Source organism: Crocodylus siamensis, chromosome 3, assembly GCF_052110815.1.
Source record: "Crocodylus siamensis isolate JL-2025a chromosome 3, ASM5211081v1, whole genome shotgun sequence".
In the NCBI taxonomy this organism is placed as follows: domain Eukaryota; kingdom Metazoa; phylum Chordata; order Crocodylia; family Crocodylidae; genus Crocodylus; species Crocodylus siamensis.
Genome location: NC_143397.1, coordinates 106,839,560 through 106,865,398, shown reverse-complemented (window position 1 = coordinate 106,865,398; position 25,839 = coordinate 106,839,560). Strand labels below are relative to the sequence as shown.

General features: G+C 45.2%; 1 protein-coding gene across 5 annotated transcripts in view; it reads right to left on the bottom strand.

Moving 5' to 3' along the window:
- Positions 1-25,839, bottom strand: part of PSD3 (pleckstrin and Sec7 domain containing 3) — a 175,650-nt gene that overhangs the window by 11,797 nt on the left and 138,014 nt on the right. For all 5 annotated transcript variants that reach the window (XM_090038925.1, XM_090038926.1, XM_090038927.1 and 2 more), the window contains 4 exons: positions 23,079-23,149; positions 11,241-11,398; positions 8,291-8,435; positions 4,783-4,926 (listed from right to left, as the gene is read on the bottom strand). In XM_090038925.1, the coding sequence (XP_089895051.1) occupies positions 4,783-4,926; positions 8,291-8,435; positions 11,241-11,398; positions 23,079-23,149 (518 nt within the window). The remainder of the gene's footprint in view (positions 1-4,782; positions 4,927-8,290; positions 8,436-11,240; positions 11,399-23,078; positions 23,150-25,839) is intronic.

The following is a 25,839-nucleotide window of genomic DNA, read 5'->3' as shown; positions in this document are numbered from 1 at the left end:
AAAAAACGACAAAAAACAGGGGTTCACAAAGTGCGTATACAATCCATGTTTGTCTCCAATGTGGAGTGAGAAGGCAGGCTTTACATTAGCATTTTTAGGGTAATTTTACCTGCCCCTTAGCTCATGGAAGGCCACTGTTCAAGTCCTGAGCACTAAAAATGGGCGTGGGCTGTAAGGGTAGTAGATCTTCCCTCTGAAGGGAGCAGTCTTTCCAAATACCAGAAGTCTGTTGCCTGTTCAGACCCCAGCATTTCTACGAGTTGAGGTGCAAGTCATTATGCTCAAAGTCTGATTTGTACAGTGTCTGGACTGCTACATTTCCATTTGATATGGGAAAATCATGCTCTGCAGAGGGCAACAATATGCTCTCACACACACAATAACTTAGCCATCAACAAGAATGAATAGTGATTAACAGGCATTCCCTGCAGGATTTCAGAAAAGATAGCCAGTATGGCTGGTATTGAGAAAAGTGCAAGCTACCCCCCCAACAGAAGTGATTCATTTAATAACCTGTCTCTGACACACCCACTAGTAAGCGAATGCTGGCATTGTAATTAAAGTGATTAATTAAAGTGAAGGGGGTAAGAGGGGGAAAAAGGCTTTCTGCTGACTTAATCCATTTTTCAAAATAACAAAACAGTCTCCAAATTATTATGTTTCTGACCAAGCAAAAATGTTTAATGAAAATTCTCTCAATTTATAATAAAATAATAAAGTCCAGACAATAATAATACTTATTTGAGTGCAAAAAACAAGGAAAAAAAGGAAAAAACACAAAGAAAAAAGGGCTTTGGAACCATTTGAAGAGCACAAAAAAAAAGGAAAAGTAAAAGAAGAGAACGTGACTGGGATTCCAATGAAGTACTTTGAAGGAACAGATTCTTACAGAGAAAGATCACAGAGAAACCCACTTAAAAATTAAATGAAGAAAAGCATTCTTATCAACTCCATATCTACAGCTTCAGCTGAATGCTGCAGAGACAAATATATTAAACAGGTAAGATGCGTCACTCAAAAAACCTGGAGAACCATCGGACAGAATTCTGATGATGCCTTGGGCAGAGGAGTGATTCACTGCAAAAGGAAGGAAAAATTGCTACAAACGTGGGGTCATCGCAATATTTATCAAGGGAAAAGTGCATTCTTTCTATCCACACATGTGTACCTACAGTTAAAATAAATGTGAGGGTACAAGACTAGGCAAATTTTAATGCCAGAAAGAGAATACAGGCTGAATTTTTGCCATATATATAAATCAAAGAGCTTTGTCAAGACTTTTATAGGGCCAGGATTTCATCTCTGTTGTCCATCTCTTTTAAACAGCTCTTTTTCTACCCAGACAATTTGACACACAAGGCCAGACCTTCTGCAAATGGGTATCATATTTTCTCATTTAAAATATATAAGATCCCTGGATAATTACATTAAGAAATCAAGAATATTAATGTTAAATAGAAAAATACTCAAATGCTTTAAGTTGCCTTCAGCTCTGCTTCTTTATTGGATGCAACAATGTAACCACATGCCAGGTTTTTGGCCACAACTGAAGCACATTTAAAGGTAAAGAACCTTCAGTACCTACCTGAAGAGAGAAACTACTTGGCTAGCGGCACTATTTTCTACAGGATGAAAAATGAGGGGAATTCTGATAGATGAAAGGGAAAAAGTGGCCAGAGAAGTAAGAGAATCTGGCCTCCTCTCTGCCTTAAGGCACCATGCTGTTTCCTATGGGACATCAGGCCCCTTTTCACTAAGCTTCCATGTTTCCCTTTCCCTTCTCTTACCACCTACTGTTCCCACTAACCTGAGGACAATTCAGGTTGCACTCTCACCTGCCAGCAGCCTTTTTGCCCCTACCTTGGAGAGGTCAGTTGCTAGCTCACAAGTGAATCTCAGTGACTTTGCTCCAAGAATGGGGACAAATAAGAAATCCAATGGAACATTTTGATTTCAGGTTTTTCACAGCGATCTTATGCTTTTTATAGTCTGCCAGCAATCTTATGCGCTCTGTGAAATCTTTTACAAGCATGAGGATAACCCGTCCTCACCTGCGAGTAGGTTAAAATCACCTCTCTCATGCAATTAAAGTATATGCAATCAAGAACATTTATCTATGGGCCCTTTTTGACAGCACTGGTCATATTTCATTTCATCTGCATGATTCAACTGTCCTTTGCGATTTTCTCTAAGGAAGGAGTTACCTTTTACCTAAATGCATGCTGTTCCAGTTATGATTTGTATTAACACCCCTGGCCGTTTCTCTAGATTCCTGAATGCTATATATTACTAAATATAACACCAGGCATGGAACAAACTCCCTAAGCTATAATCACACGGGAGCTTGGTTCTCCCTGACTCACCAAGCTATCAGAGAAGCAGTAAAAGGGTCTTAGTGTCAACCATAATCAGCCCTCCAAAAAGTCTCTCATCTCCTAAATACCATAACTCCCTTCTCCATAAACTCTAAAAATCTAGGGACATCAGGCTTGTGCTCTGCTGGCCAAGAGGGGAAATGCTGATGGACTTATGTATTCCAAAGACCTCCTTGCAAAATCAACCTGGCCTGGCCTGGCTCTGGTGATCCAAAGGATGTCTGCTGCTGAGGACAAGGCATGTATAAAGAGGCAGTTTTAAGATACAGATCAACACATTAAGGTAGCTCATGGAAATTCACACAGCTTCTGGAACCCCCAAGGAATGTGTTTTATTAGCCAGCCCTCTTGGAAGGCCACAAAAAGCCACATCTTGCACAAGCTGATCCTTGGGTATGTCCCCAGTGGAGTACATGACAATAACAGAGGCAGAGGCTGGGCTGGCCATAACAAAGCCCTAAGCCAGTACCAGTAGATGTGACCTTTCTATGCAAGTGGAGACAGACAAATTCCTGTGACGCTAGGAGCGACCGCTGATTAAACAGCTTCTGTACTGCAAAGCACAACAAGAATCCCCATCACTCTGTGGACTGAGGGGGTAGGGAACAGGGCTCATATTTCCCCACCATTTCTTCTGGTGGCTTTTCCTGGGACAACTATTATGTCTGTCTTATCTGGATGGAGCTTCAGCCTGTTAACTCCTAACCAAGCCCATGCCTTCGCCAGCTTTGCAAGCCAGGCCTGATGGAACATAAAGCTGGATGTTAACTGAGCACAGAGGATCCTATCAACTGGAGGCTTCACCATACACTTTGCATGAGAAGGCAACAGAAGCAAAGCTTGTAGTAACACAGAACAGAAACACAGACGGAGAGAAAGCACCCACTGAACGCTCCTCTCTGCATTCTGACATAAAGGAAAAAAGCCAATGAAATATCGCTCTGGTGGCCTCACAGCCCAGGTCTGACTACCTCTCTGAGGCACAGAGGTTAACGACATCAAAGATGTATACGACTCAGTAAAGAAGCCTGGCCTCTATCTACCACCAAGAGAAGAGACTCAAAACATCGAACCAGGGCTGTCTTCAGACCTTAACCAGAACTGGAACCAGAGTGATCAGGGGCCAAAGAAATCTGTCACATACAGGTCTGCCAAACTGACTCCCCGTGCTTTAACCCTGATCTTTTGTTCAAAAATGAAATATCAGGGCCAGGCCAGTAACTATCAGCATCAAGAGACAACATGCAATGCAAGGCCTAACAAAACAATTGCTTGTTGGAAAGTTAAAGTACCTCTCCTCCTTGAAGAAAGGGAGTTACTTTGTCCTTTGATAAAGGACTCAGTGTTACTTGAAAGAACACAGCTGCAGGCCTTAGCACCCTCAAAACTTCACTCAGAGAGTACATGGAAGAGGTCACCATGAGATCTCTGCTTTGAACCCAGGTGCTTTTGTCTGCAAAAAACAAGAGGAAGGTCTCTGTATGAAATGTTCAGGACTGCATGCCTAAAGAGACCAGAAAACCCCTGGCTATTTGCCCAAACCCTGGACAGTCCTGCTAGCTGAAACTCTGAAGATGCTCTGGTGAAAGAGGAGACTTTTCTCTCTGTCTGTCACAGACACAACACCAATCTCTTTATGCTCCAGTCTACCTTGTGGAACAAGGCGTACTATCCTATTTTATCTGTTTCCTCTCCCACTTTACACATGGTGCAGGTAACCTTACCCTGTACCAAGAGTTTTGGTAAGTTCAGAATGGCTGCTTCCTTTAGAGTATATGCATGAAACATGATTACTGTCCTTTATTTTACCAAATAATACTAAGACCGCATTGTATAGGCATCTAGTGAGAGCCAGTCCCTGCCATGAAGACAGCTCATGATCTAAATGGATGGGACAAAGGAAGAAACTAAATCCCAAGCTCTTGAGACCCTATCCTTAATAGCAAGACCATCTTCCCCAATGAAGTAACAAGCAATTGGAGTCAGATCTCTAGAATTGTGTCAAATGTGTGTGGCACTAGCATCATTTGTATCTCTGTGTGTCAAGCTATGCGCAAGTACACTGACCAAAATCCCCAGTTTAAAATATATCCACCATATTTTACATGGAAGGATCTGTTCACATATATTTTAAACTGAAGTGCCTTCTTTTGGTTAGGTAGGTCAGACCTTTGTTAACTAGTGTTAATAAGGTAAAAGAAAAACTTCACAGAGTCTGTCTGATATACAGATCTGCCTGTAGGAGTGTTGATAAGATGAATCTCTACTTTTAGAGTCCTTTTCAGTTTAGAAAAACAACTGCCATATTGTTCAGTGTCTTAGTTCTACAATAATTTCTACCACAGTATCAGTTTTCCTCAATAGAGATGCCTCACCAACTGCCCTCGCAGCAGTAGCCCACACCTACCTCAAACTCCAGATAATGATCTTTCAGTTTGTAGTCATCCACTTCCTTGCCCTTCAGTTTCTTGTCTGGCGGGTAGGAGCGATGTTCAGCTAACTCGGTTGAGATCTGCTTCAGCTTGGCTTCATGCGATTTTAGCTGTTCATCCTTCAGAAACATACAAAGCACTTAAGTGTCAGAATCAAAAACATGTAATAAGTAGAGACAGGAAAACCCCCCCGGTTCCAAGATTCTACCAAGTAGCATTAAAAACAAAATATTTTTCTTTTAACTAAGCCACTAAATCATATGGGTCAGGTCCTCAAGCCTTGGTCCTCAGCTCCTGTTGAACTGCAATGGAACAGCCTACTTTTTAAAGATTCTCTGCACCTTTACACTCCCAACAGACCTATGGCAAATCCATCATTCCTCCCATATAAGAAAACCATGGGACATTCTGGCAGCACAGCACTGTTGAAGATGTAGTGCTCACACTCCAGTAAATCCTGTGCCAAAACCAGTGCTGTTAGGTGGGGCAGAAGTAAAAGCCTTAGCTCCTGACAATTTTACACAGGCCTGTTGTGAGGCAGAGCTGGCATCATTATAAAGACACCTCCCCACCATGACTATCAGTAGATGCTCTCCACCCTGTGGCATCCGTTTGCTGAGAGCAGTTTCCAGGCACAAGCTCTCCTGGGAAGAGGATGCGCTGTCCTCTCTGGAAGATTTATTTCCTTTGGTTAAACTCCTCTCCTCATTTATTCCCCTGGGCAGCTGGAAAAGATAAGGAGTTGCTACTCTTTCTTTCTAGACAATTTCCTTTGCCACAGTCCCAAACCCACTCGCTTCCTCCAGTCCATCTGTGTCAAGAATGGCATCCCTTCTGCAGCTCTCAGCGTGCTTTCCTGCAGCTTGTGAAGTTCCTCACTCCTGCAGGACAGACTTATGGCCATCTCTAAATCAGGGCTTCATGCTCAATGTACTTGATTGGTCTTTAGTGCCAAGTGAGCTAATACTGCAGGAGAGAGCAGAAATGCTGGAATCTGATGCGATGGAGGAACTCCCAGGCTGGATCAAACCTGAGGTCTGGAAGATTCCCCCTCTGGAAGTGGCAAGTACCAACAGCTTCTGAGGAACCTATGAAGACCCTATAGATGTGGGGAAACTGGCAGCCGTATTAAGCCTCCTCTTGATCTCTGAAGTTAAGAGTCTGGCTTAAGCCGGAAAGCATGAGGTTTAAAGTCCCTTCCAGAGTTCTTGTAGTCATTGATAATAATCCAGATATAAATGTTCCTCCCCTCTGTCCACTAAACTCTTGACCTCCATGACTTCCAGTGGCAGAGAGTTCCACAGTGTAGTTATGCCCAGTGACATGAAGCATCTCCTTTCATCAGTTATGAATTTGCCACCTTTGAATTTCGTGTACTCTTGTTCCTACACTAAGAGATGGGAAGAGACATTTCTGATCCACCTTCTCTAGACACCATGTTTTTAATCATGTCCCCTCTTACCCACAACTTACCAAACACAGGACATAAGAACCGAGAAGGAATTTGGTGCCTCTCCTCCACCCTACCCCCTATTACAATTAAGATCTGATCTTGCACTCATTGACATCAATGAGAATTTTGGCACAAGCTTCCCTCTGTCTAGAATCAGGCCTTGTGGAAGCATGCATTATAAGAGGGATTTTGAGTGAGTTTACAAAATCCTAAACAGCAAGCAGAGGAAGTTGACAATTCATATTTTACCTTCTGCAGACTGAGAAGCAGCCTGCTGGCAACATCTCCAAGCTGGCAGATAAAAGCAGACAGGTTTCTGCTTGTCTTTGAATTTATCTGCGTTGAAAATTTAACATTCTTTTTTGCCCTAGCAAAAATAGCTTATCATATTCCACTCCTCCTGTCTGTCTTTCTCCAATACACAGACCTTGGGGTTCTGTTCCATTATTATTTTTTTTCCAGATAAAATGGAAATAATGCATCTAGGAAACTACATGCTAAGTGGAACAATCACGCAGCACAGTGATCAGTAAAAGGATTTTTTTTAGAGTTACTGGGGGAAAATTACTGAAACAACCACCAAAGTTACAGTAAAAAAAAACCCAAAAACACGCTGAACAAGATACTAGGTTGTATCCACAGAATGAAAACCCAGAACAAAACAAGTTGACATTACATTGGTATAGAGGCACTTTTTAGATTTCTACCTTGCATATGGCATGAGAAGTTGATCACCCTGACGCAAGATGTTATTGCCCTAAGGAGGGTACAATGGAAGCTGATGAAAATTACACCATCTTTGAAGGAACTAGCATATGAGGAAAGGCTGAGAGCACTGGAATTACGTTTAATCAGAATCAGGAAGCTGTAATGATGGCAAAAGGTCTTTAAAAATTTATGAAAAAGAGCAATCAAGATCAGGGAGATCGCATCTCACAAATTTAATCTCAACTACATAGGCGATGCATAGGGAGGGCATGTGCCCCCCCCCGAGACTGGCCAACGCTGAAGCTGCCACCAGCTTCTGTAGACAGTTGTTGCTAGCACCCACCTCCACAGCCAGGGGCAGCTGTGGGCAGTCCCCGCTCACAGACAACACCACAGGCAGCAGCTGAGGGTGGTCTCTGCTTGCTGCCATGGTGCCCACACAGTTGCAGGAGGCACCAGTCATTCATGTCTCAGAAAGCTGGTAGTAAGCAATACACTTGTGCTGACACAGTGTCAGGGAAGCACAAAGTTGGTTTACCTTACATTCTAGAAAGTCCTCCGATTTGGAGGAATCCCAAGTGGTGAATAGATGCAAATCACCTGCAGAGGTCCTAGAGAAGAGGGTGGATGCATGCATTTAGAGTACTTTATTTAGCAGCCTGGGCAGCATTAGAGCCCTTCTGATGCTGCTCTAAGTGACTGCGGGTGACTGATGATGATGAACCACCTCATAGCTAGATCAGGGAGCCATGAAAGTGGCTCAGACTCAATTCTATCATCCAAAAAATCCCAAAGAGTCCTGAGCATTGCAGTTTTCTAGCAAGTCAGTAAGAGCCAAGAAAATATGTACCTATAAAAAAAAAAAAAAAAAAAAAAATACCCATACCTTTGTTTTTAGAACAGGAGGGGGCTCAAAGGCATAGTTCAAATAAATCTCATAGGAACATATATCTCATGCCTGTAACCTCTTTGTTCTTATACATTCAGCCGTTCCCATGGAATAAGGGCTTTGTATCCAATATAAACTTAATATAAAGCTACAAGATCCCTTCCTTCAGGAAAATAAGCTTTGTCAAAGTCTCCCTCCCTCACCAATCCTGCCCCGCTCTGCAAATATTTCTCATGCCAAAAAGCAAAAAATTTGCTTTTTCTCATGCCAAAAAGAATCCCCATTATTTCTAAGTTCCAGCACCACTTCGTGCATAGTGGTCTGAATTGGAATAGCACGAAAATAGTGTAGCCCCTGCTCTCCCTTTCCAAGGTTACTGCCAACCAAAGGCATCACTACCACAGGAAATGTACTCGCTAGAATGGCAGCTCACCTGAGAAAGCTTTGTCGTGGTGGCAGGCAGAAGCGGGCGGCTGAACTTCTTCTGAGAGCCAATAGCAGCTGGAAATGGAGGTGCAGAAAAGACAGCTGCGACACAGTTGATTTTGTCAATCCAGGCTTGCATTTCATCTTGACTTCTGAGGAATGCAGACAAATATCAATGAGGACATCTGTGGGCCCATTTGCTTTTCCCACTACCTCCTCACCATCAGTGTGACACCTAGGGACTGGCTCATGAGCTCACTCCTGTGGAACAGCTAACTCAGCATCCTGTCTCCAATAATGATTAGCGTTGTGTGTTTCAGAGGCACACACAACAAATACGTTTCTTTCACACCACTTTGATCGGAGGCTGGCCTGTGCCCTGAAAAGTCAAAATGCTCTAACTCCTCATTTTTCCATCTCTCTTTTTGCCCTTAGCTGCTTTCACTGAACCCCAAATAGCTATGCCATTAAGTTGATCAGTAAACACTCCCCTTCCCTAATCAACCACTCAGTCACAGAGTACAGATGCAGAAGCTACTTCTTGATTAAATTTAAACCTAAATATTGGCCCTTGCCAAAAAAAATTGACTGTTTCAGCCATCCCCTGTCCCTTGCTTCCTAATGTAGAAAAATATGCATAAATGCAGTTCTTTCCCAACCAACTTGCTTCTCTAGAATAGTCTTGAGATTACTGCCAAGCCAGGACCTGCAGTACCACCAAGATCTTTCAATTAAAGTCTCTTAAATACTAGGGAGATGCAAGGTCAATTAAAAATTGTATGGGGAATGCCACCAAATGAAGCACTAATGATGATGGCGAGACAGGAAGGAGACAAGAAAAGCCTACTGGATAGTATAAAATCTAGTTTGGGACAAAGTTACATGTGAATAAAGCATGTGTCAATTCTTCTTCTCTTTTCCAACTAAAGCCCAGTTCCTGTGAGCACGGTTCCATGCAATGTGAGTAGTCCTACACCGCATACAGAAAAATCTGTGCTTAAAACCTTGCAGGATACTGGCTGAAAAAGATGCAAAAATTGTTTCAGAAAGACAAAAACCCCATCAGACTAGGCCTTGTGGTAGGATCCTACATGTAAAGAAATCAACCCTAAAGTATTAGACTGAGTTCATCTCTCTGCCTACTGTTTCCAAACTCATTTTGCTGCTTGTTCTATCTAAAAGGAACCTCCAGCACCTTTCAAGCTTGAATTTGTGAGTCTTGTAAGAACATGTTCTCTTTTTAGCACACCAGGGGTACATCTACCTGTGCAATTAATCATAGAATGATAGAAAATTAGGGTTAGAAGGGACCTCAGGAGGCCATCTAGTCCAATCCCCTCCTCAAAGCAGCACCAGCCCCAACCAGATCATCCCAGACAAGGTTTTGTTTAGCCAGATCATAAAAAACTCCAGGAACAGAGAGTCCACAAACTCTCTGGGTAACCTGTTCCAGTGTTTTACTACCTTCCTAGTGAGGAAGTTCTTTCTAATATCTAACCTAAGCTTCCCTTACTGCAACTTGGGATCATTGCTCCTTGTTCTGTCATCTGCCACCACTGAGAACAGTTAACTCCATCCTCTTTGGAACCACCCTTGAGGTAGTTGAAGACTACTATTAAATCTCCCCTCAGTCTTCTATCCTCTGTATATCATTCCGAAGTTTATTGCTGTCAGGTGCCGCGTTTACATGTGTGCTTGAGACTGCAGAATGTTGAGCGGATTGGCAGGGGGTCCAGGGTGTCAGCCTGCCAGCCTGAGGCTGCTCTGACCCAGCTCAACATGCTAGAGGAGCTCACTGGGGCATGAGGGTGCTTTAGTGCACGGTTTAGCCAGCAGACAACACCCTCATGCCCCAGCCAGCCCCATTAGCATCTACACATGCCCTGCTGTGCAGTAAACAGCACTGCAGCAGGACAGTACTTGTATGTACAAGTACTAACTTACAGTGGCATGTATTAGTTTACTGCGACCTAATAGGGCTGCACTTGTGGACACAGAAAGTTTACTGCAGAGCTAATTAGGCAGCTCCACAGTAAACAACTCATGTAGATGCACCCCATGGGATCTATAACTGGATTAAACAGCTGCATCATATCCTGGTATATTAGGAATGTGCTGGGGCCACCTGCAAGTGGGCCAGAACAACACCAAATGTATTTAATCCAATTTTTTTTTCAATGCCAGGAGATAGAAGCAACATTTAAAGTTGCAAGTAAAAGTATTAAGACCAAGCTAGAATCCTTTACTGCGAGCTTCCTCTCTTTGAAGCTACAGCTCTTGGCTTCCCAAGGAAAGCTGACAACCTATACACCTAGCTTGAAAGCTACTGTGCCCTCACAAAGCTCCATGAAATTCTCTGTGGAAGATCAGGACTTAGGCATAGATTCAGATTTTTAAACCCAGAAGGAGCCTTTAAATCATCAATTCTGACCTCATGTATAGTGCAGGTTGAAGAATTCCAGCCAGGGACTCTTGTGCTGAGCTCAGAAAACTTATGTTTGAATAGAACTTACTTCCCAGAAAGGCATCTGGTTTTATTTTGAAGACATAAGGAGAAGGGAGAATCCAAGATTGTCCTAAGTAGCTTGTTCCAATGATTAATCACCCTTGCTGTTAAAAGTGCGCGTCTTATTTCCAATTTTCATTTCATCTGGCTTCAACTGCCAGTTGCTACTTCTTGTTATGCCTTTCTCTGCTAAATTAAAGAGATTTTCTGTGCCCAGCATTTTCTCCTCATGAAGTACATATACATCATAATCAATGCTTCTTGGGCTTATTTTTGATTAGCTAAAAAGATCAAGCTCTTTAAGCTTTTGATTTAACCCTTAAGTCACAAATCTATGCTGATCGTCTCCATCCCAGAATGTTAAAAAAAAAAATATGGTCCCCTCTGTTCCCACCTTTTCGCTTCCCATAAATTAAACACCCATATCAAAATGATAAATTTGCAAACTCACTGGGCTTGGAAAAGCAGGACTCTCCAATCAGCTGTTTTGAGCTTTAAAACATTAGGCCTTTTCTCATAGTCGGTTGCCTTTGATGCTAACGCGTGGTGTACACTCACTGCATTTTTAAGATCTTCCTCTGACAAAGCCTTTTCTGGTTTATATTCATCCTGCAGGATTTAAAAATGAAAAGACAGTATAAATTATTCTATATTATTAATCTCTTTCTTTAACCTAAGAACAGCAATAAAGTCTTGCCCCACATAGGGCCATCAGCAACATTAAAAGATAGAAATTTAATTTAATCAGCCCTAAAACATGTGCCTTCCCTGCTATTAAAATTCTACCTTTTCATATTCTTTAGTCTCTCTACAAAAGATGTGAAGAAATTCTACCATCATTTTCCCAACAAGAGAGAAGAACAGAAAGGATGGAATCATGGAAAGGATAAATCATCTCTGTGCATCCCTCCACAAACTGTCCCCTTCTCTGTCACATCAAGGAACCAATATTCAGGGCCCTTCATGGCCTATCCCTTGCTTTCACCACCAAGAAGTTCACTTTCTTCTCTGACTGGCACAAGACACCAGCTCCTATCACTTACTTCTAAGTACTTTGACGTTTCCCCACATACTGCCTCTTTACTTTGGGAGGAGCTCTTTTTACGAATCCCCAACTAACACCGTATATTCTTTTATAACCTCTCTTTTTCTGTAATGCTACAAAACAACTGACAATGGTCAGGCTATCAAACATGCTAAAAGCACTGCCCACCAGAATGATCAACATTCCCTCATGGTTTCCTTGTACTCCTAAGTCAATCCACTCCTTTTGTTCTGTTGTCTCTGACAGGAACATGGGACTGAAAAAGATCTTCCAGATTACTTCTAGGCAACCACCTCAAATAAGCCCTGTCCTGTACTCATATTTAATATGTACATGATAAGTTCTCCAGGGCAACAACCATCTTTCTGTTCTGTATTTGTACAGCAATGGCACAATAAGGTCTTGGCCCATAACTGAAGATGCTGCAGCAACAATAGGCTAAATTCCTCAGTACTGCAAGTTTCAGCCTGGGAACTCATTCTGTTCTTAATTGCTTTAGGGCCACAGTTAAATCAAAATCATGGTTCTTGTTGTCAGTGAAAAAAAGTATTCCAAGTGCCATTTGGAGCACTGCAGTGTGAGAAATAAAGACTCTAGTCCACCAGGCACAGGTGCCTAAATAACCTCATGGCCAAGTAACAAAAGGGGCATGTGAAGGGAAGAAGTCATTTGCTGGCAATGCTGCCATGGGGTAAGCTGATAGAAGTGTTTATTAAACAAAGGTCTAAACAGCCCTTCACCTTTCTATATTCCTAACCTACAACCAGCTCACACTAGTCAACCTGAATGTCTTTTATTGTTCTCTCAGCTTCCTAGTACTAAGCAGCATGATACATAATTTCCACAAAATGTGCCTTCCCTGGAGCAAGGGTAAAGAAATCAGAGAAGACCCTGCGTGATCTGTCACCCTGATTACCAATAGCTATTGGGCTGGGGGCTGGTCAGGCACTGACCTAGTGCTGGGTATTTGTCAGAGACCTGCTCTAGGAAAGACAAATTTAGCATAGATGAATGGCTTTAAACAGAGAATGGATCCTCAGCTGGCACAGATTGGTACAGCTCTCAGCTCCTGCAGATATAGTCCACAGTGCATGGGAAAGCTTCAGCCACTGTTTTGGGGATGTACAAGCCTCCCTACACTCAGAGCCCAAGAAGCTGTTGCTAAATGGGGTCTCTCTAAAACTCATCATTCTGGGATGGGTAACTGGCCCATTGGTGCATTGGGTTAGAATTTCATTGTGGTTCTCCCAGGTGGCCTCCTGAGCTGATCATGTTGAGGGACACAGGCTTCACGTGTTCTTTGTGCTGGAGGTGTAGTGAGTGACACCAATCCCACAAGTGAATCATTACTTGCCCCAGAATATGGACAGAGCTGTTCATTTGCACAACAGCTAGCAGACTTACTTTTTGGTGCCCCCTACGATAAGTCAGCCGAAACGAAATCAAATGCTCTGCTGGAGCAGATAGGCATTTATAAACATCTGCAGTCACCAGTTAATCTACCAGCCCATAGATCACTCTTCCCTACCATGTGTAAAAGTCATGATCATCTTCCCTCCACCTGAAATGGCTGAAATAAAATGGTAGAAGACTGGAGCTTTGCTAGCAAAAGAACACCTTTGAATCTAAGTAAATGCAGCATAAGGAGTTTGCATGGTCCTATGCTGTGGCAGTGCAAGAAGGCAACTCACCTCCTCTTCCATTACTCTAGCTCCTGCAGAATCCTGACCAGTTTAGCTGCTCTAGTTAGTTGGCCATATAACGAACCAAGATAATCTTTGCCTGGATTTGCTCTTAAATGCTTACTGTGCCAGGGCACTCACCCTAAAAACCTTTATTCAGTTAGCACCTCATCCTATTGCGATATTTAATCATACTCACCTTAGCCCTCACCTTTTTCTTCAAAACCAGCTGGGAAAAATTGGAGTGCACATTATACGCAAGGAAAAGGGCTTCTTACAGGTCCAGAAATTAATTTGGGGGTAGGGCAGTGGAGTGGTACAAGTATTAATTGCTGCAGTGCTGGAAACCACTGGTCCCTCCCTTTCCACCCGTCTGCCATGAATTTCTGCCCCCATGCAGAGGTGTGTGGGGCTGGTCTATGGCTGCAGTGCCAGGTTCAACCCAGCACACAGCCCTGGAGCCTGCATGTGGCTCCACAGTGAGTGTGCAGGATCAGACCTGCTGCACAACTGAAGCCAACATGGTGGATAGGGCCCCACCAGGTCATACAGCCTCAGAGTCAGCATACTAGATTGGACCCTGCCAGGCCCCATGACCCCAGAGCCGGTATACTGAATTAGACCCTACTGCTCCAGAGCTGGCCTGCTGGCTCAGGCCTTACTGGGCTACCCTACTACTCTGGAGCTGGCATGCCAGATTGGGCCATGTCACTTGGCCCCAACTCTGACATGATAGACTGGGCCTTACCAAGCTGCTCAGTCCCAGAACCAGCATGTTGGATTGGGTCCTGCCATGCAGCTCCCAGTCCTGGAGACCTCAGTCCTCTGCCACTTACCCAAACTCCATGGTAAGATTTTTTTCATTTCTAAAGGCCTTACAAAAATAGGGAGAATGTTATATTCAAGGGTATGGTATATGCAAAAAATATGGTAGTTACCTAAGTGCGAGTCTATTCCACAAGACTGAAGTCCCTGAAAAAATACTGATGCATCAACATTTTATACTTGACCTTCTGATCTCTTAACACTGATTTACAAAAGGTAACAAATAGAAGAAGGACACACCCACCTTTTCTGATGGCTGTTTTTCATGGACTAGAGCAGGGTGGAATAGGGTCACACTTAGGTGCCTACTTGGTGGAACAGGATCTGGGTCCTAGTCTGCATGCAAATGAGATGCGAGCAGAAGAGGGCAACCAAGCAGGCCTTGTGTGATGCTGCCTCAAGGGACTAGTTTGTTGAAAGCTAGTGGCAAGTAATAGGGATCACTGCAAATGATGTTTAATGGAGACAAACAAGCATGGCTAAATCTTAAACATATGGTGGTCTGGCCATCATTCAAGCAGCTGGCACTGTACATCAATGATCCTGACAGCTATTGCTAGTCTTACGTCCCATCTTCTTGCAAAAGATTTTTGAAAAGATGATGGCAAGTCAACTCCAACTGTGTACTGACTCCCTGAAGCAATCTAAACCACTTCTGAGCAGGCTTCACTGATGTACTATCCCTTCTTACATCCATGTTAATCATAACAGGCGGATTGGCAACCCACACTACCATGGATTATGCAGCTCCATTAACTTGCCTAAAACCCCTGACCAAGATCTTTGAAATTGCTTTGAATTATTTTACTTTGTCTCACTTATGCAAACACTCTTAAAGGTTGAAATGGGCAGTCAAACTTCTTCAGCAGAAGTCCTTGATCCTGTGTGACTGGCATGCTGTAAGACCACTTGTACTGAAGAGCTCCTGGTATTTGGAAAATATCCAGCTACACATTTCTTTCAAACAGGAACTGAAGGAAGTTCCCCCCGATGATCTAACGTCTGAAAGAGATAGGAGCGCCTGGATGGCAGCTGGCTCAAGCCCAAACCATGTCAGATGGAGGTAGTGCAAGAGAAGTGTTCTGAAGACTTGCCAGGAGCTGTGACATCACTAAGAACCCCATGGATTTGTGAATGCCATGTTCTTCCTTGGTGTCCTACTGAACATGTATTTTGGCGTCTCAGGTAGCTGATAAAAAATGACTCTTCTACCTTCAGCTGACCCACTGTCTGTGCTTCATTACTAATGGATTAAGAAAGGCAAAGCAGGGTATTTTAATTTTTACAAGCTATTGTGCAACGCATGGACAAACCAATTGAGTTAACATGTCATAGTTCCAAAATTCTTTCCTTTCAAAGGTCCCATAACTCCCACTGAGCTGACACTTAACTTGGGTCTCTGTGACAATAACTCCACATCCTACTTTTCATAGTTTCATAGTTTCTAGGGTTGGAAGGGACCTGAGCAGATCATCTAGTCCGACCCCCTGCCATGGCAGGAAAGAATAATGCCAGGGGGTCAAACGACCCCAGCAAGATGTTCATCTAACCTCCTCTTAAACACCCCCAGGGTAGGAGCCCGCACCACTTCTCTTGGAAGTTGGTTCCAAATCCTAGCTGCCCTGACCGTGAAGTAGCGCCTCCTGATAGCTAACCTAAACCTACCCTCTGCCAGCTTGTGACCATTATTCCTGGTCACTCCTGGCGGTGCTCGGGGGAACAGCGACTCCCCCGATGCCTGCTGATCCCCCCTGACTAGTTTATAACAGGCCACAATATCCCCCCCTCAGCCTTCTCTTTTGGAGGCGGAACAGGTTCAGGTCCCGTCGCCTCTCCTCATAGGGCCTGCCCTGTTGTCCCCTGATCATACGAGTGGCCGTCCTCTGGACCCTCTCCATGCTGTCAACATCCCTCTTGAAGTGTGACACCCAGAACTGGATGCAATACTCCAGCTGCGGCCTGACCAGTGCCGCACAGAGGGGGAGCATCACCTCTTTGGACCTGCTTGAGATGCATCTGTGGATGCATGCCAAGGTGCGGTTGGCCTTCCTGACTGCCTCCCCACACTGCTGGCCCATGTCCATCTTGGAGTCAATGATGACCCCAAGATCCTTTTCTGCCTCTGTGCTGACAAGAGGGGAGTTCCCCAACCTGTAGGTATGGTGCCGGTTGTTCCTCCCCAGGTGCATCACCTTGCACTTGTCGGTGTTGAAACCCAACCTATTCTCGTCCGCCCACCCTTGTAACCTGTTGAGGTCTGATTGTAGCCTGTTGCATCCTTCCAGTGTGCCCACATCCCCCCACATCTTAGTGTCATCAGCAAATTTGAACAGGGTGCTTTTTACCCCCTCGTCCAAATCACTGATGAAGATGTTGAACAGTGCGGGCCCGAGGACCGAGCCCTGGGGGACCCCACTGCCCACGTCCTTCCAGGTTGAGAAGGACCCATCCACCACCACCCTCTGGGTGCGGCCCTCCAGCCAGTTGGCAACCCATTTGACTGTGTGGGCATCTACACCACAGCCCCCCAGTTTCTTAATGAGAACGGGGTGAGAGACAGTGTCAAAAGCCTTCCGGAAGTCCAGGAAGACTATATCCACTGCTACCCCTGCATCTAATGATCTGGTGATCTGATCGTAAAAGGCCACCAGGTTGGTCTGACAGGACCTGCCACTGATGAACCCATGTTGGTTGCCCCTAAGCATGCAGTCCCCTGCTGGCCCCTCATGGATGTATGCCAGCATAATTTTCTCAAACAGCTTGCCTAGGATTGAGGTAAGACTAACCGGCCTATAGTTTCCCGGGTCTTCCTTCCTGCCTTTTTTGAAGATGGGAACCATGTTGGCCCTCTTCCAGTCCTCCGGCACCTCACCAGAGCACCACGAGTGCTCGTAAAGCCGTGCCAGGGGACTTGCAATGACCTCGGCCAGTCCCTTTAGAACTCTAGGGTGGAGATCATCTGGACCAGCTGACTTGAATACGTCCAACCCCTCCAGAAGCCCCCTAACTAAATCCTCGCTAACCCGTGGCCCAGGTGTGCCTCCCCCGGGGCCCGAGGGGGGCCCAGCAGGGAGGTGGCTGTTCTGGTCCCTACTTAGGAAGACAGAGGCAAAAAAATCGTTAAACATGTTAGCTTTGCCGTCCGGTGTGACGACCAAATTTCCCAACACGTCCTGCAGGGGCTCCACATTACACGGGACCTTCTTTTTACCCCCTATGTATTTAAAAAAGGACTTCTTATTGTCCTTAATCTGGGAAGCTAGTCCCAGTTCCATCTCTGCCTTGGCCTTCCTAACTACCCCCCACATCCCCGAGCAACTACAGAATAGTCCTCTCTGGTGATGACCCCTTCTTTCCATTGGATGTAAGCCTCCTTTTTAGCAAGGAGACATTCCTGGATGCTTTTGGTGAGCCATGGAGGCTTGTGTGCTCTCCTGCTCCCTTTGATCCTTGTTGGGATTACCTTCCTTTGGGCTTGGAGGATCGTCTCCTTAAGGAGCGACCACTGTCCTTGGACACCTGGCTCCCCTCCCCTCCGGGACCTCAGCGCTTCTCCAACTATCCTCCTTAGCTTGTTGAAGTTTGCCCTCCTAAAATCTAGGGCCACTGCCTTACTGCATGCCTTTGCCACCTTGCGCTGGATGGTGAATCCCAGCAGGTGATGATCGCTGTCGCCCAGGTGGTCGAGCACCCGCAGCCCCCTCACCAGGTCATCACCCGTGGCCAGCACCAGGTCCAATAAGGCGTCTCCCCTGGTGGGGCTGTGCACCTCCTGGGTTAGATGAAGGTCCTGCACTCTGGCCAAGAACCTACGTGAGCGTTCGGACCTGGCTGACTGTTCTTCCCAGCAGATGTCAGGGACGTTCAGGTCCCCCGTGACTACCACATCCTTAGCCTTCACTACTTCTGTGAGCTGACCCAAGAATTCCTGGTCAAGCTCTTCTCCCTGGTTGGGAGGTCTGTAGTAGACCCCCACCGTTAAGTCTCTTTCCCTCGACTGCCTTGTACTCTAACCCAAAGCACTTCAGAGTGCCCCTCCCCTGACTCCTTGCTAATTGACGAGGATGTGTATTCCTCCTTAATATAGAGTGCCACGTCCCCGCCTCTTTTTCCTATCCTGTCCCTCCTGTACAGCCTAGAGCCCTTGACATTCACCGCCCAATCATGCATTGTGTCCCACCATGTTTCCGTAATCCCCACTGTGTCCGGGCTGGTGTCAGCCAGCAGGAGGGTGAGTTCCTCCTGCTTGTTACCCATACTACGAGTGTTTGTGTAGAGGCATTTGAGGCCTCCTGTGGATGTGTGTACTTTTCTCTTGTATCAACTCATTTCTATTACTTGATGAGTAGTTATAAGGAGTATTCCTAAAGCCCATATCATTATAAAGAGATGTTATATCACACTATCGCTGAAAACAAAATCGAATCAAAAGGAAAATCTAAGGCCTGCTTTACTGCACTGTTTGCTGAGGAAAAATTTCTTGCAAGCCAGCTCATGTTACCATTCTTCCCTTATAGCTCTGTCTTCTATAGGCACATCACATTTCAGCTCAGTTTAATAGTGACAGTTTCCTATTCTGCTAAATTCCTATCAGATTATAATCAGAGAGCAGGAAATTAACCTTGGCCTGGAGATGCCCACGAACAGGGCAGACATCACAAACATGTCAAATCTCTGATTTTATATAATATTGTGCAAACATATTTAGCTAGCTAATTGCAAGTGTTTCAGCTAAGTCCCCTCCAGCAGTCTCACTGCTCACTGATTCAGAAACCATCCCTTTCAAATCACTCATTAAAACATGAAACAATATGCAGTACAACAGTTTAGCATTGGAGCGATTCCACAGAATAGATATGTGGGCATAATGTCTGAGTCTACCCATGCTAATCTCAATACAAGTTACTTAGATACCACTGCTGAAAATGTCTTTAAAAAGAAACAGGGATAGTGAGATAAACTGGTAAAAAATATGATATGTACATATTAACAATTTACCACCAGATAAATGGGGGAGGAGCTTTTCTGCATGTCATTTCTCTGTGGTAATTGCTTTTGTGCATGTCCTTAACTGATGTTAAACAGAAGCTAGAACACAGTCACTTACGTCCAAGGGCTAAACCGCTGCAATTCAGCTACCACTTAGCGTGGGGTAAGAGCATACAAATGGGCAGTTATTATGGAGCAGATGGTGAAGAGCAAAGCCTCACCCTACTCTGTCCCCATAGTAAATGGTTTCTACATCCATACCCATGTCATGAGAACATAATCAGGGCTTAGTTACCCTCTGGCAGGGCAAGATATCTAACAATTAATGGATTTATTCACATGCCATACCACATGCCGCCTTGTTTTTGAAAGGCAGAATGGAAAAAAAAAGATTTTTTCCAGAATCTTACCTGCCACAGCACAGGCTGAATCATGGCTGAACACTGCCTGCATGGAGCAGGACCAAAGTCCACTTGTCAGCTAAAACTGCTGCTAATAAAGCAGCAGCTATGAAAGGGTTAAATCACTAGCTATGCAACTGTAGAAGGTACAAGGTGCATGATGCTGATGGGTAGACACCACCCTGACTTCATGAGGCTGAGAGCTGAGCACAGCTCCCCCACAGCCATTCCAGCACCCCCATGCCTCTATTTTGGTGCAGAAATCAATTTTGTCACTTACGACACTGCCCATCCTCATTCTGAATGGCTAATTTTTGTTAAAAAGGTACAAGTGAAATGCAAATAAATAAGGTATTATTTATATGCCAAGAAGATCCAGAGGGAGCAGATACGACTGGGGTTACACTATGCTAGGGGCTGTGCAAGCAGAGGGAGAGAGTGCCTGAAGATGTCAGAGTTCAGAGAGATGAGGTAGACAAAAGATGCAAGGGGAAATGGAGGCAGAGGGAAAGGCAATGATTTTCCTGAGATCACAGAGCTGGTCAGTAGCAGGGCACTACATTTCTCAGACTACCTTCCATGGAAACCAGGATTTCTACGGCTCTCCTAGAAGTCAGGATAACCTTAATATAATATACTGCAGAAGGAAACCACAACTCAGTAGGCTTTGCTACTGGTGAACTTGCCAAACTAATTTTAAACCCTTTGTTTTTCCCAAAACAGCAAAGAATGTAGGCTAATAATTACCATATTTACTTTCTCCCTGAAGATGGAGGGTTCATTTTAAAAGTTCATGCAAAGCTCTGCTGAGTCAGGTGACAAGTCAAAAAGACAATCCTTAATTGTGACAGCACAGGGGAATCATGTGCATAAGCTTGGGGCAAGCAAGCTCAAAATTCTCAAACATGTCATGAAGTCCTCTGGGGCTTGAAAAGGGATTTATTAAAAATTAAGCTATGAATTGACACATCTCCTGAAGCCCCATTTTTCACTGCAGGATTTATGGGAATGAAAGAAATGCATTAAAGAAATCGGGATGAAGCAGTAAAACACCATGATAACTCAACTCCTATAAAAGAATATTAATGCTTTGCCAACTGAGGTTGAAGTGACACAAAAGACAAGTGAGCTTCATCAAGGCATTTTTGTTTTGGGAGCTAGATGATGGGAGATTACTCTTAGTTTCCAAAGGATGAAGGGGAAGAAAGGGTCCTCAGGAAATATCCCTTTACACTCCAGTATTTAATTTATTTTTTGAAATACAAAGTGTTTAACACTACCCCAACAGCATTTTAGTAAGATATGAAAATAGAGAGGAGAGGCTTAACACTTAATAAGCTTCTGAAAGCTTAAAGTGAATCCTCCCCTTTCAGGTACATGTCAAGAAATAAAATCATGCCCCATAGACACTGCAACTTTACATAAAGCAATTCAGTCAGTTATTAAATCGCTTTGCCTCTTGAAGCAAATGCTAACAACGATTTATTCCAGAAGTCAAATTCCAGAGGAAGGTGGTTGCCATTCATTTAAAAGTAACATTCTGGACAAGTCAAGAATTTTAGGTTAATATAATATGGGACTCACACTGATAAGAGTACAGGAAAGGGCACTGGATTAAGATTTAGGATGCCAGGGTTCTACTCCCAGCCCTGCCACTGATATGTTGTGTGACACTGGGTCAGTCAATTTTTGCTGTGGTACTTTCTCTTCCTATCCTCTGTCTACCTCTTCTATTTAGTCTGTAAAACTTTTTGGAGCATGGATCAATCATCTCTTACTACATGCTTTCCTATAACGAGGGCGGGGGGGACAATTGTCCAGCTTTTCATGGATTCCATAGATTTTAGGGCTGGAAGGGACCTATCAGATCATTGAGTCTAACCCCCTGCCCTGGGCAGGAAAGAGCGCTGGGGTCAGATGACCCCAGCCAGGTGTTTGTCCAATCTCCTCTTGAAGACCTCCAAGGAAGGCGACAGCACCACTTCCCTTGGAAGCATATTCCATATTTTGGCAACCCTCACTGTCAAGTATTTTTCCTGATGTCCAGTCTAAATTTGCTCTCCTTCAGTTTGTGGCCACTGTTTCTAGTTACCCTGATGGGCGCCCTTTGCTAATACCAGTCCACCTGACAAAAAGATATTCCTCCTTCATCCCCCATTTCCTCCTCAGTCTTCCACCAGCTTCCCCTTGCTCCTTCATTCTATGATCATCTCCTTTTCTAGATACCCTTTGTCCCACACAGGATCTACTCCTCTCAACCTCTCCCAAAGGCTCCTCTTGCTAACTTCTTCAAAGCTGGGCTGACGTAGCAAGGCAATGAGGTCCAAGGTCCTTGGTGGTCCTCTCACAGACAGCCCAAGTGGCAGTTAAGGGGCAGAGAATTAGCTTTTACACACCACGAACTAGGCATTGTTACACTATTATTATGACAGTGTAAAGAAATGGTCATATGGTAATGCCTTCACCTTGAAGTAATGCGTCATAGCATATACTCTGGATACAAGATTCAGCTATACAGCTATTCTAGGGCAGCACCCAAAGGTCCCAATTATGGAGCAGTAACCCCAGCGCAATAGGTACTGTACATAAAGTACCTGCCCTGAAAAATTTAAAGCGAAAAAACCAATGAAACTTAACCCAAGGACACTCTTTGACGTCAACAGCATTTGGAATCTGGCCCCTTTGAAACAAATGGCTATGGTGGGAGAGAAGTAGAACACAGCCACATCTAGACCATATTTATACACATTGAAAATTGTCTGCTCAGTAGCCATAAAAAGAAAGCGCAGACCGAAGCTGGTCAAAATATTTCTGAATCAAGAGTTCTCTCTGGGAAACCACTATTTAATCAAAATCAGGATCTTATGTGACTGTGTTCATTTTGATGAAATTTCTGAGAGAAGTCATTTAAATGAATCATTGCAATGTTGTTGTTTCAATTCACTTATTCCTGACCTTTATGTTACATTTGGTATTTCAATATAATATTATATTGAGTATTTCTATACCATATATGACTCAGATTTGACTTTTTTAAAATTGCTCCACAGGAAATTAAGATATTTTAGTTTTTTGCTCCAATTTAGAACTTTTTTTACCCCTGAATTAGTGAACAGAACTAGAACAGAAAAGGCCAGTTTGAGATCAGCACCATGGACAACAGCTTATGGCCTTGAGGGGGGGGTTGGGTGGGGGGGGTGAGAACATGTGACTCAAGTACTTTTACTGATTACAGATGAGAGACATGCTGTGTGGGTAGCAGAGGGTACGCTCATCTGAAGGAAGGCTGAGGATCATAGCATTAATCAATCTTTAATTAGCTTCCCAAAGAAACATATTTCTTTTACCTTTTGCAAGTAGAGCACTGTTCCCTTCAGAACAGCATAAAAGGTCTTCCAGCCACGTTTCCCTCTGGGAGCTAAAGAGAAAACAAACCAAAGAAACCCATTTTACACTTTGTCTAAGCAACAGGAAACCTGAATTAGGTCTGAATTAAGTCTTTTCTGTATTCTGCTATTCAAAGAAGCATGTGGCTAGCCATCATGACAGCTCAGTGACTGCTGTAGGGGGAAATAGAAGAAGTCACAGCTACAGCACAGGCTCAGTAGGCACCAAGGCTCATGCAGAAAGCACACACAACATCTCTCAGTTTGCAAGCTTGATCACAGCAGGAGTGTGCCCCTTCTGGATTCCATTGGCAGGCACCACTCATGACCACCACAGAGTGCTCAGTAGGGCATGGCACAAAGAAGTATCATTTCCTCTTGCAGCTGCCAACAACAATGCTGGCAGTGAGGTCTCACTCCTTCCTGTCCTCCTGCACCTTCCAGAGCTTGCAGAAACAGTGAAAAAGATGGAATCTGATTAAAAACCCAGAAAAAGGAAGAAAGAAAATTCTACATTAAGCAAGAGATAAAATGAAAGTGACTTAAATGATAGAATTACCATATTTTCTCAAATATAAGATGACCCTCCACAATAATTAGATCCTATATATGGAAAATGTATTAATGTGTCATAATGTTTCAAGTATAGAATCTAATTTTTGAAGGTTTGCCATGAATCTGTCCCCCATCCCACTGCTACAGCAGGGAAAATAAATCTAAGGGGCCAGGTATCCTATTGCCCTCTGCCCACCCCCAACTTCTTCCCCCCCCGCCACAGCCCCTTCTCCCTCTTCTTATTGTCAGACCCTGCTCTCCCTGAACACATGGAAGTTAGGCGAAAACCTGAAAACACTGGGCGTATCTACATGAGATGTTTACTGCACAGTTGACTAATTCACTGTGCAGTAAACATCATGCGTCTGGCCCCTAGTAGGCCAGAGTAAACTAATTTACTCTGCAGCAGGATAGTATTTGTAAAAAAAAACTCCACAGCAGAACACATATAGATGCTGCCCTGGCTGGCTCAAGCACGAGGGTGCTTCAATGCAGGGGTGCCTGCTAGCCAGCCCCATGCTGAAGCACCCTCGTGCCCCAGCCAGCCCTTCCGCACCACGCTAAGCTGGGGTACCAGCCCCAGGTGGGGACCTGGTTGCCCTCCCCATGCTGAGCTGGTGAAAGCAGCCCCAGGCTCACCCCTGGACCTCCTGCCAGCCCAGGCTGCTCTGACTCTATTCATTTGCAGCATATGGAGCAAACTCTGGAGCTTATTGCTACAGATTTTATTGCTTCCCTGCACAAGTTCAAACAGCACACTCCAGGAACAGTAAATGGGGGTAACAAGCTCTAGGGTTTATTCATGCACATGAATTGCACATGTAGATGCATCACTGACCTTGAAATAGGCATACCTATAATAATTTGCATATAATACTGTGGCAGCACAGCCTCTAGGGGTGCCGTGACCTCCCCTAGCGCCCCTACCTACCGTGCCAAATTGGGTCTCGAATACACCCTCTATCTTGCCTGCCACATCTTGCTGGTAAATATCTTTAATGGGAGGCTGCCTTCCTGCCCTCCTTGGCACGGTGCCTTACTGTACTGGGGCTCTGTCCAACTGCCTGCCTGTGTCCTCATGGATGCCCCCTCACCTCCCTTGCCACACCGGGGCCTGCCTCCTGTGCTCTTGCCCACACTGGGCCTGTCTCCTGCGGCTCTCGTAGCCCGCACCGGGGCCTTGCCCTTGTACCGTCGCCCTCACGGGTGCCCCCTCACTTCCCTCGCGGTCCTCGCCGCACCAGGGCCTGTCTCACAAGGCTCTCGTAGCCCACACTGGGGCCTTGCCTCGATACGGTCGCCCTCCCTGGGCTGGCCTCTAAACTGTCATCCGCACCGGGGCCTCTATACCGCCACCTGCTCTGGGCCTCGCGCTCCCCATGCTCTCGCCCCCCAACAGGGGCCTGGGCCTCGCACTCTCACCCCCCCAACCAGGGCCTGGGCCTCGCACTCTCGCCCCTTTCTGGGACTTCTCCGTGCGCGCTCCCCGCCCGCACTGGGGCCTTGCTCGCGCTCCCCGCCCACACTGGGGCCTTGCACCCCACTAGGGCTTCTTCCAATTGGGGCTCAGGCAACCTCAGCCTTATCTGGCCCCCAGACCCCTTCTTGGGTCCTATGCCCCATTGGGGCTTCTCCCAATTGGGGCTCAGGTGGCCTCAGCCTTACCTGGCTCCCAGACCCCTTTCCTGGGTCCTACGCCCCACTGGGGCTCCTCCCGATAATTGCCCACACTGGGGCCAGGGTCGGGACACCCCAAAACACAGCACCCTCTCCAGTGCCAGGAATCCCCCCATTACTGGGGAGCTCCCCTGAGGTCTCCTCCAACCCCTACAGCCTCGCCCGGTCCTCCGGTCTTATACACAACCAAGAACAGAAAACACAAAGCCCCTTGGCCATAACACAAATCTTAAGCCAACCTGGCTGTCCTTCGTCCACATCCCTGTCAGGGTCCTCTCCACCCCGTATCACCATGTCAACACTGCTCAAGCCATCCGGCTTCCTTACTAGGCCCGCAGAGCTCTGCTCTAGCAGAGCTCCTGCTTCTTAGGCTACCAGAGGGGAACTGACTCTGGCCTCGGCCTCGCTGTTTATGAAGGCCAGGCCCTGCCCCCTTCCGGTCAGCTGACCCAATCCGTTGCCTTAGCAACCCACCTGTGCTGCCCTAGTG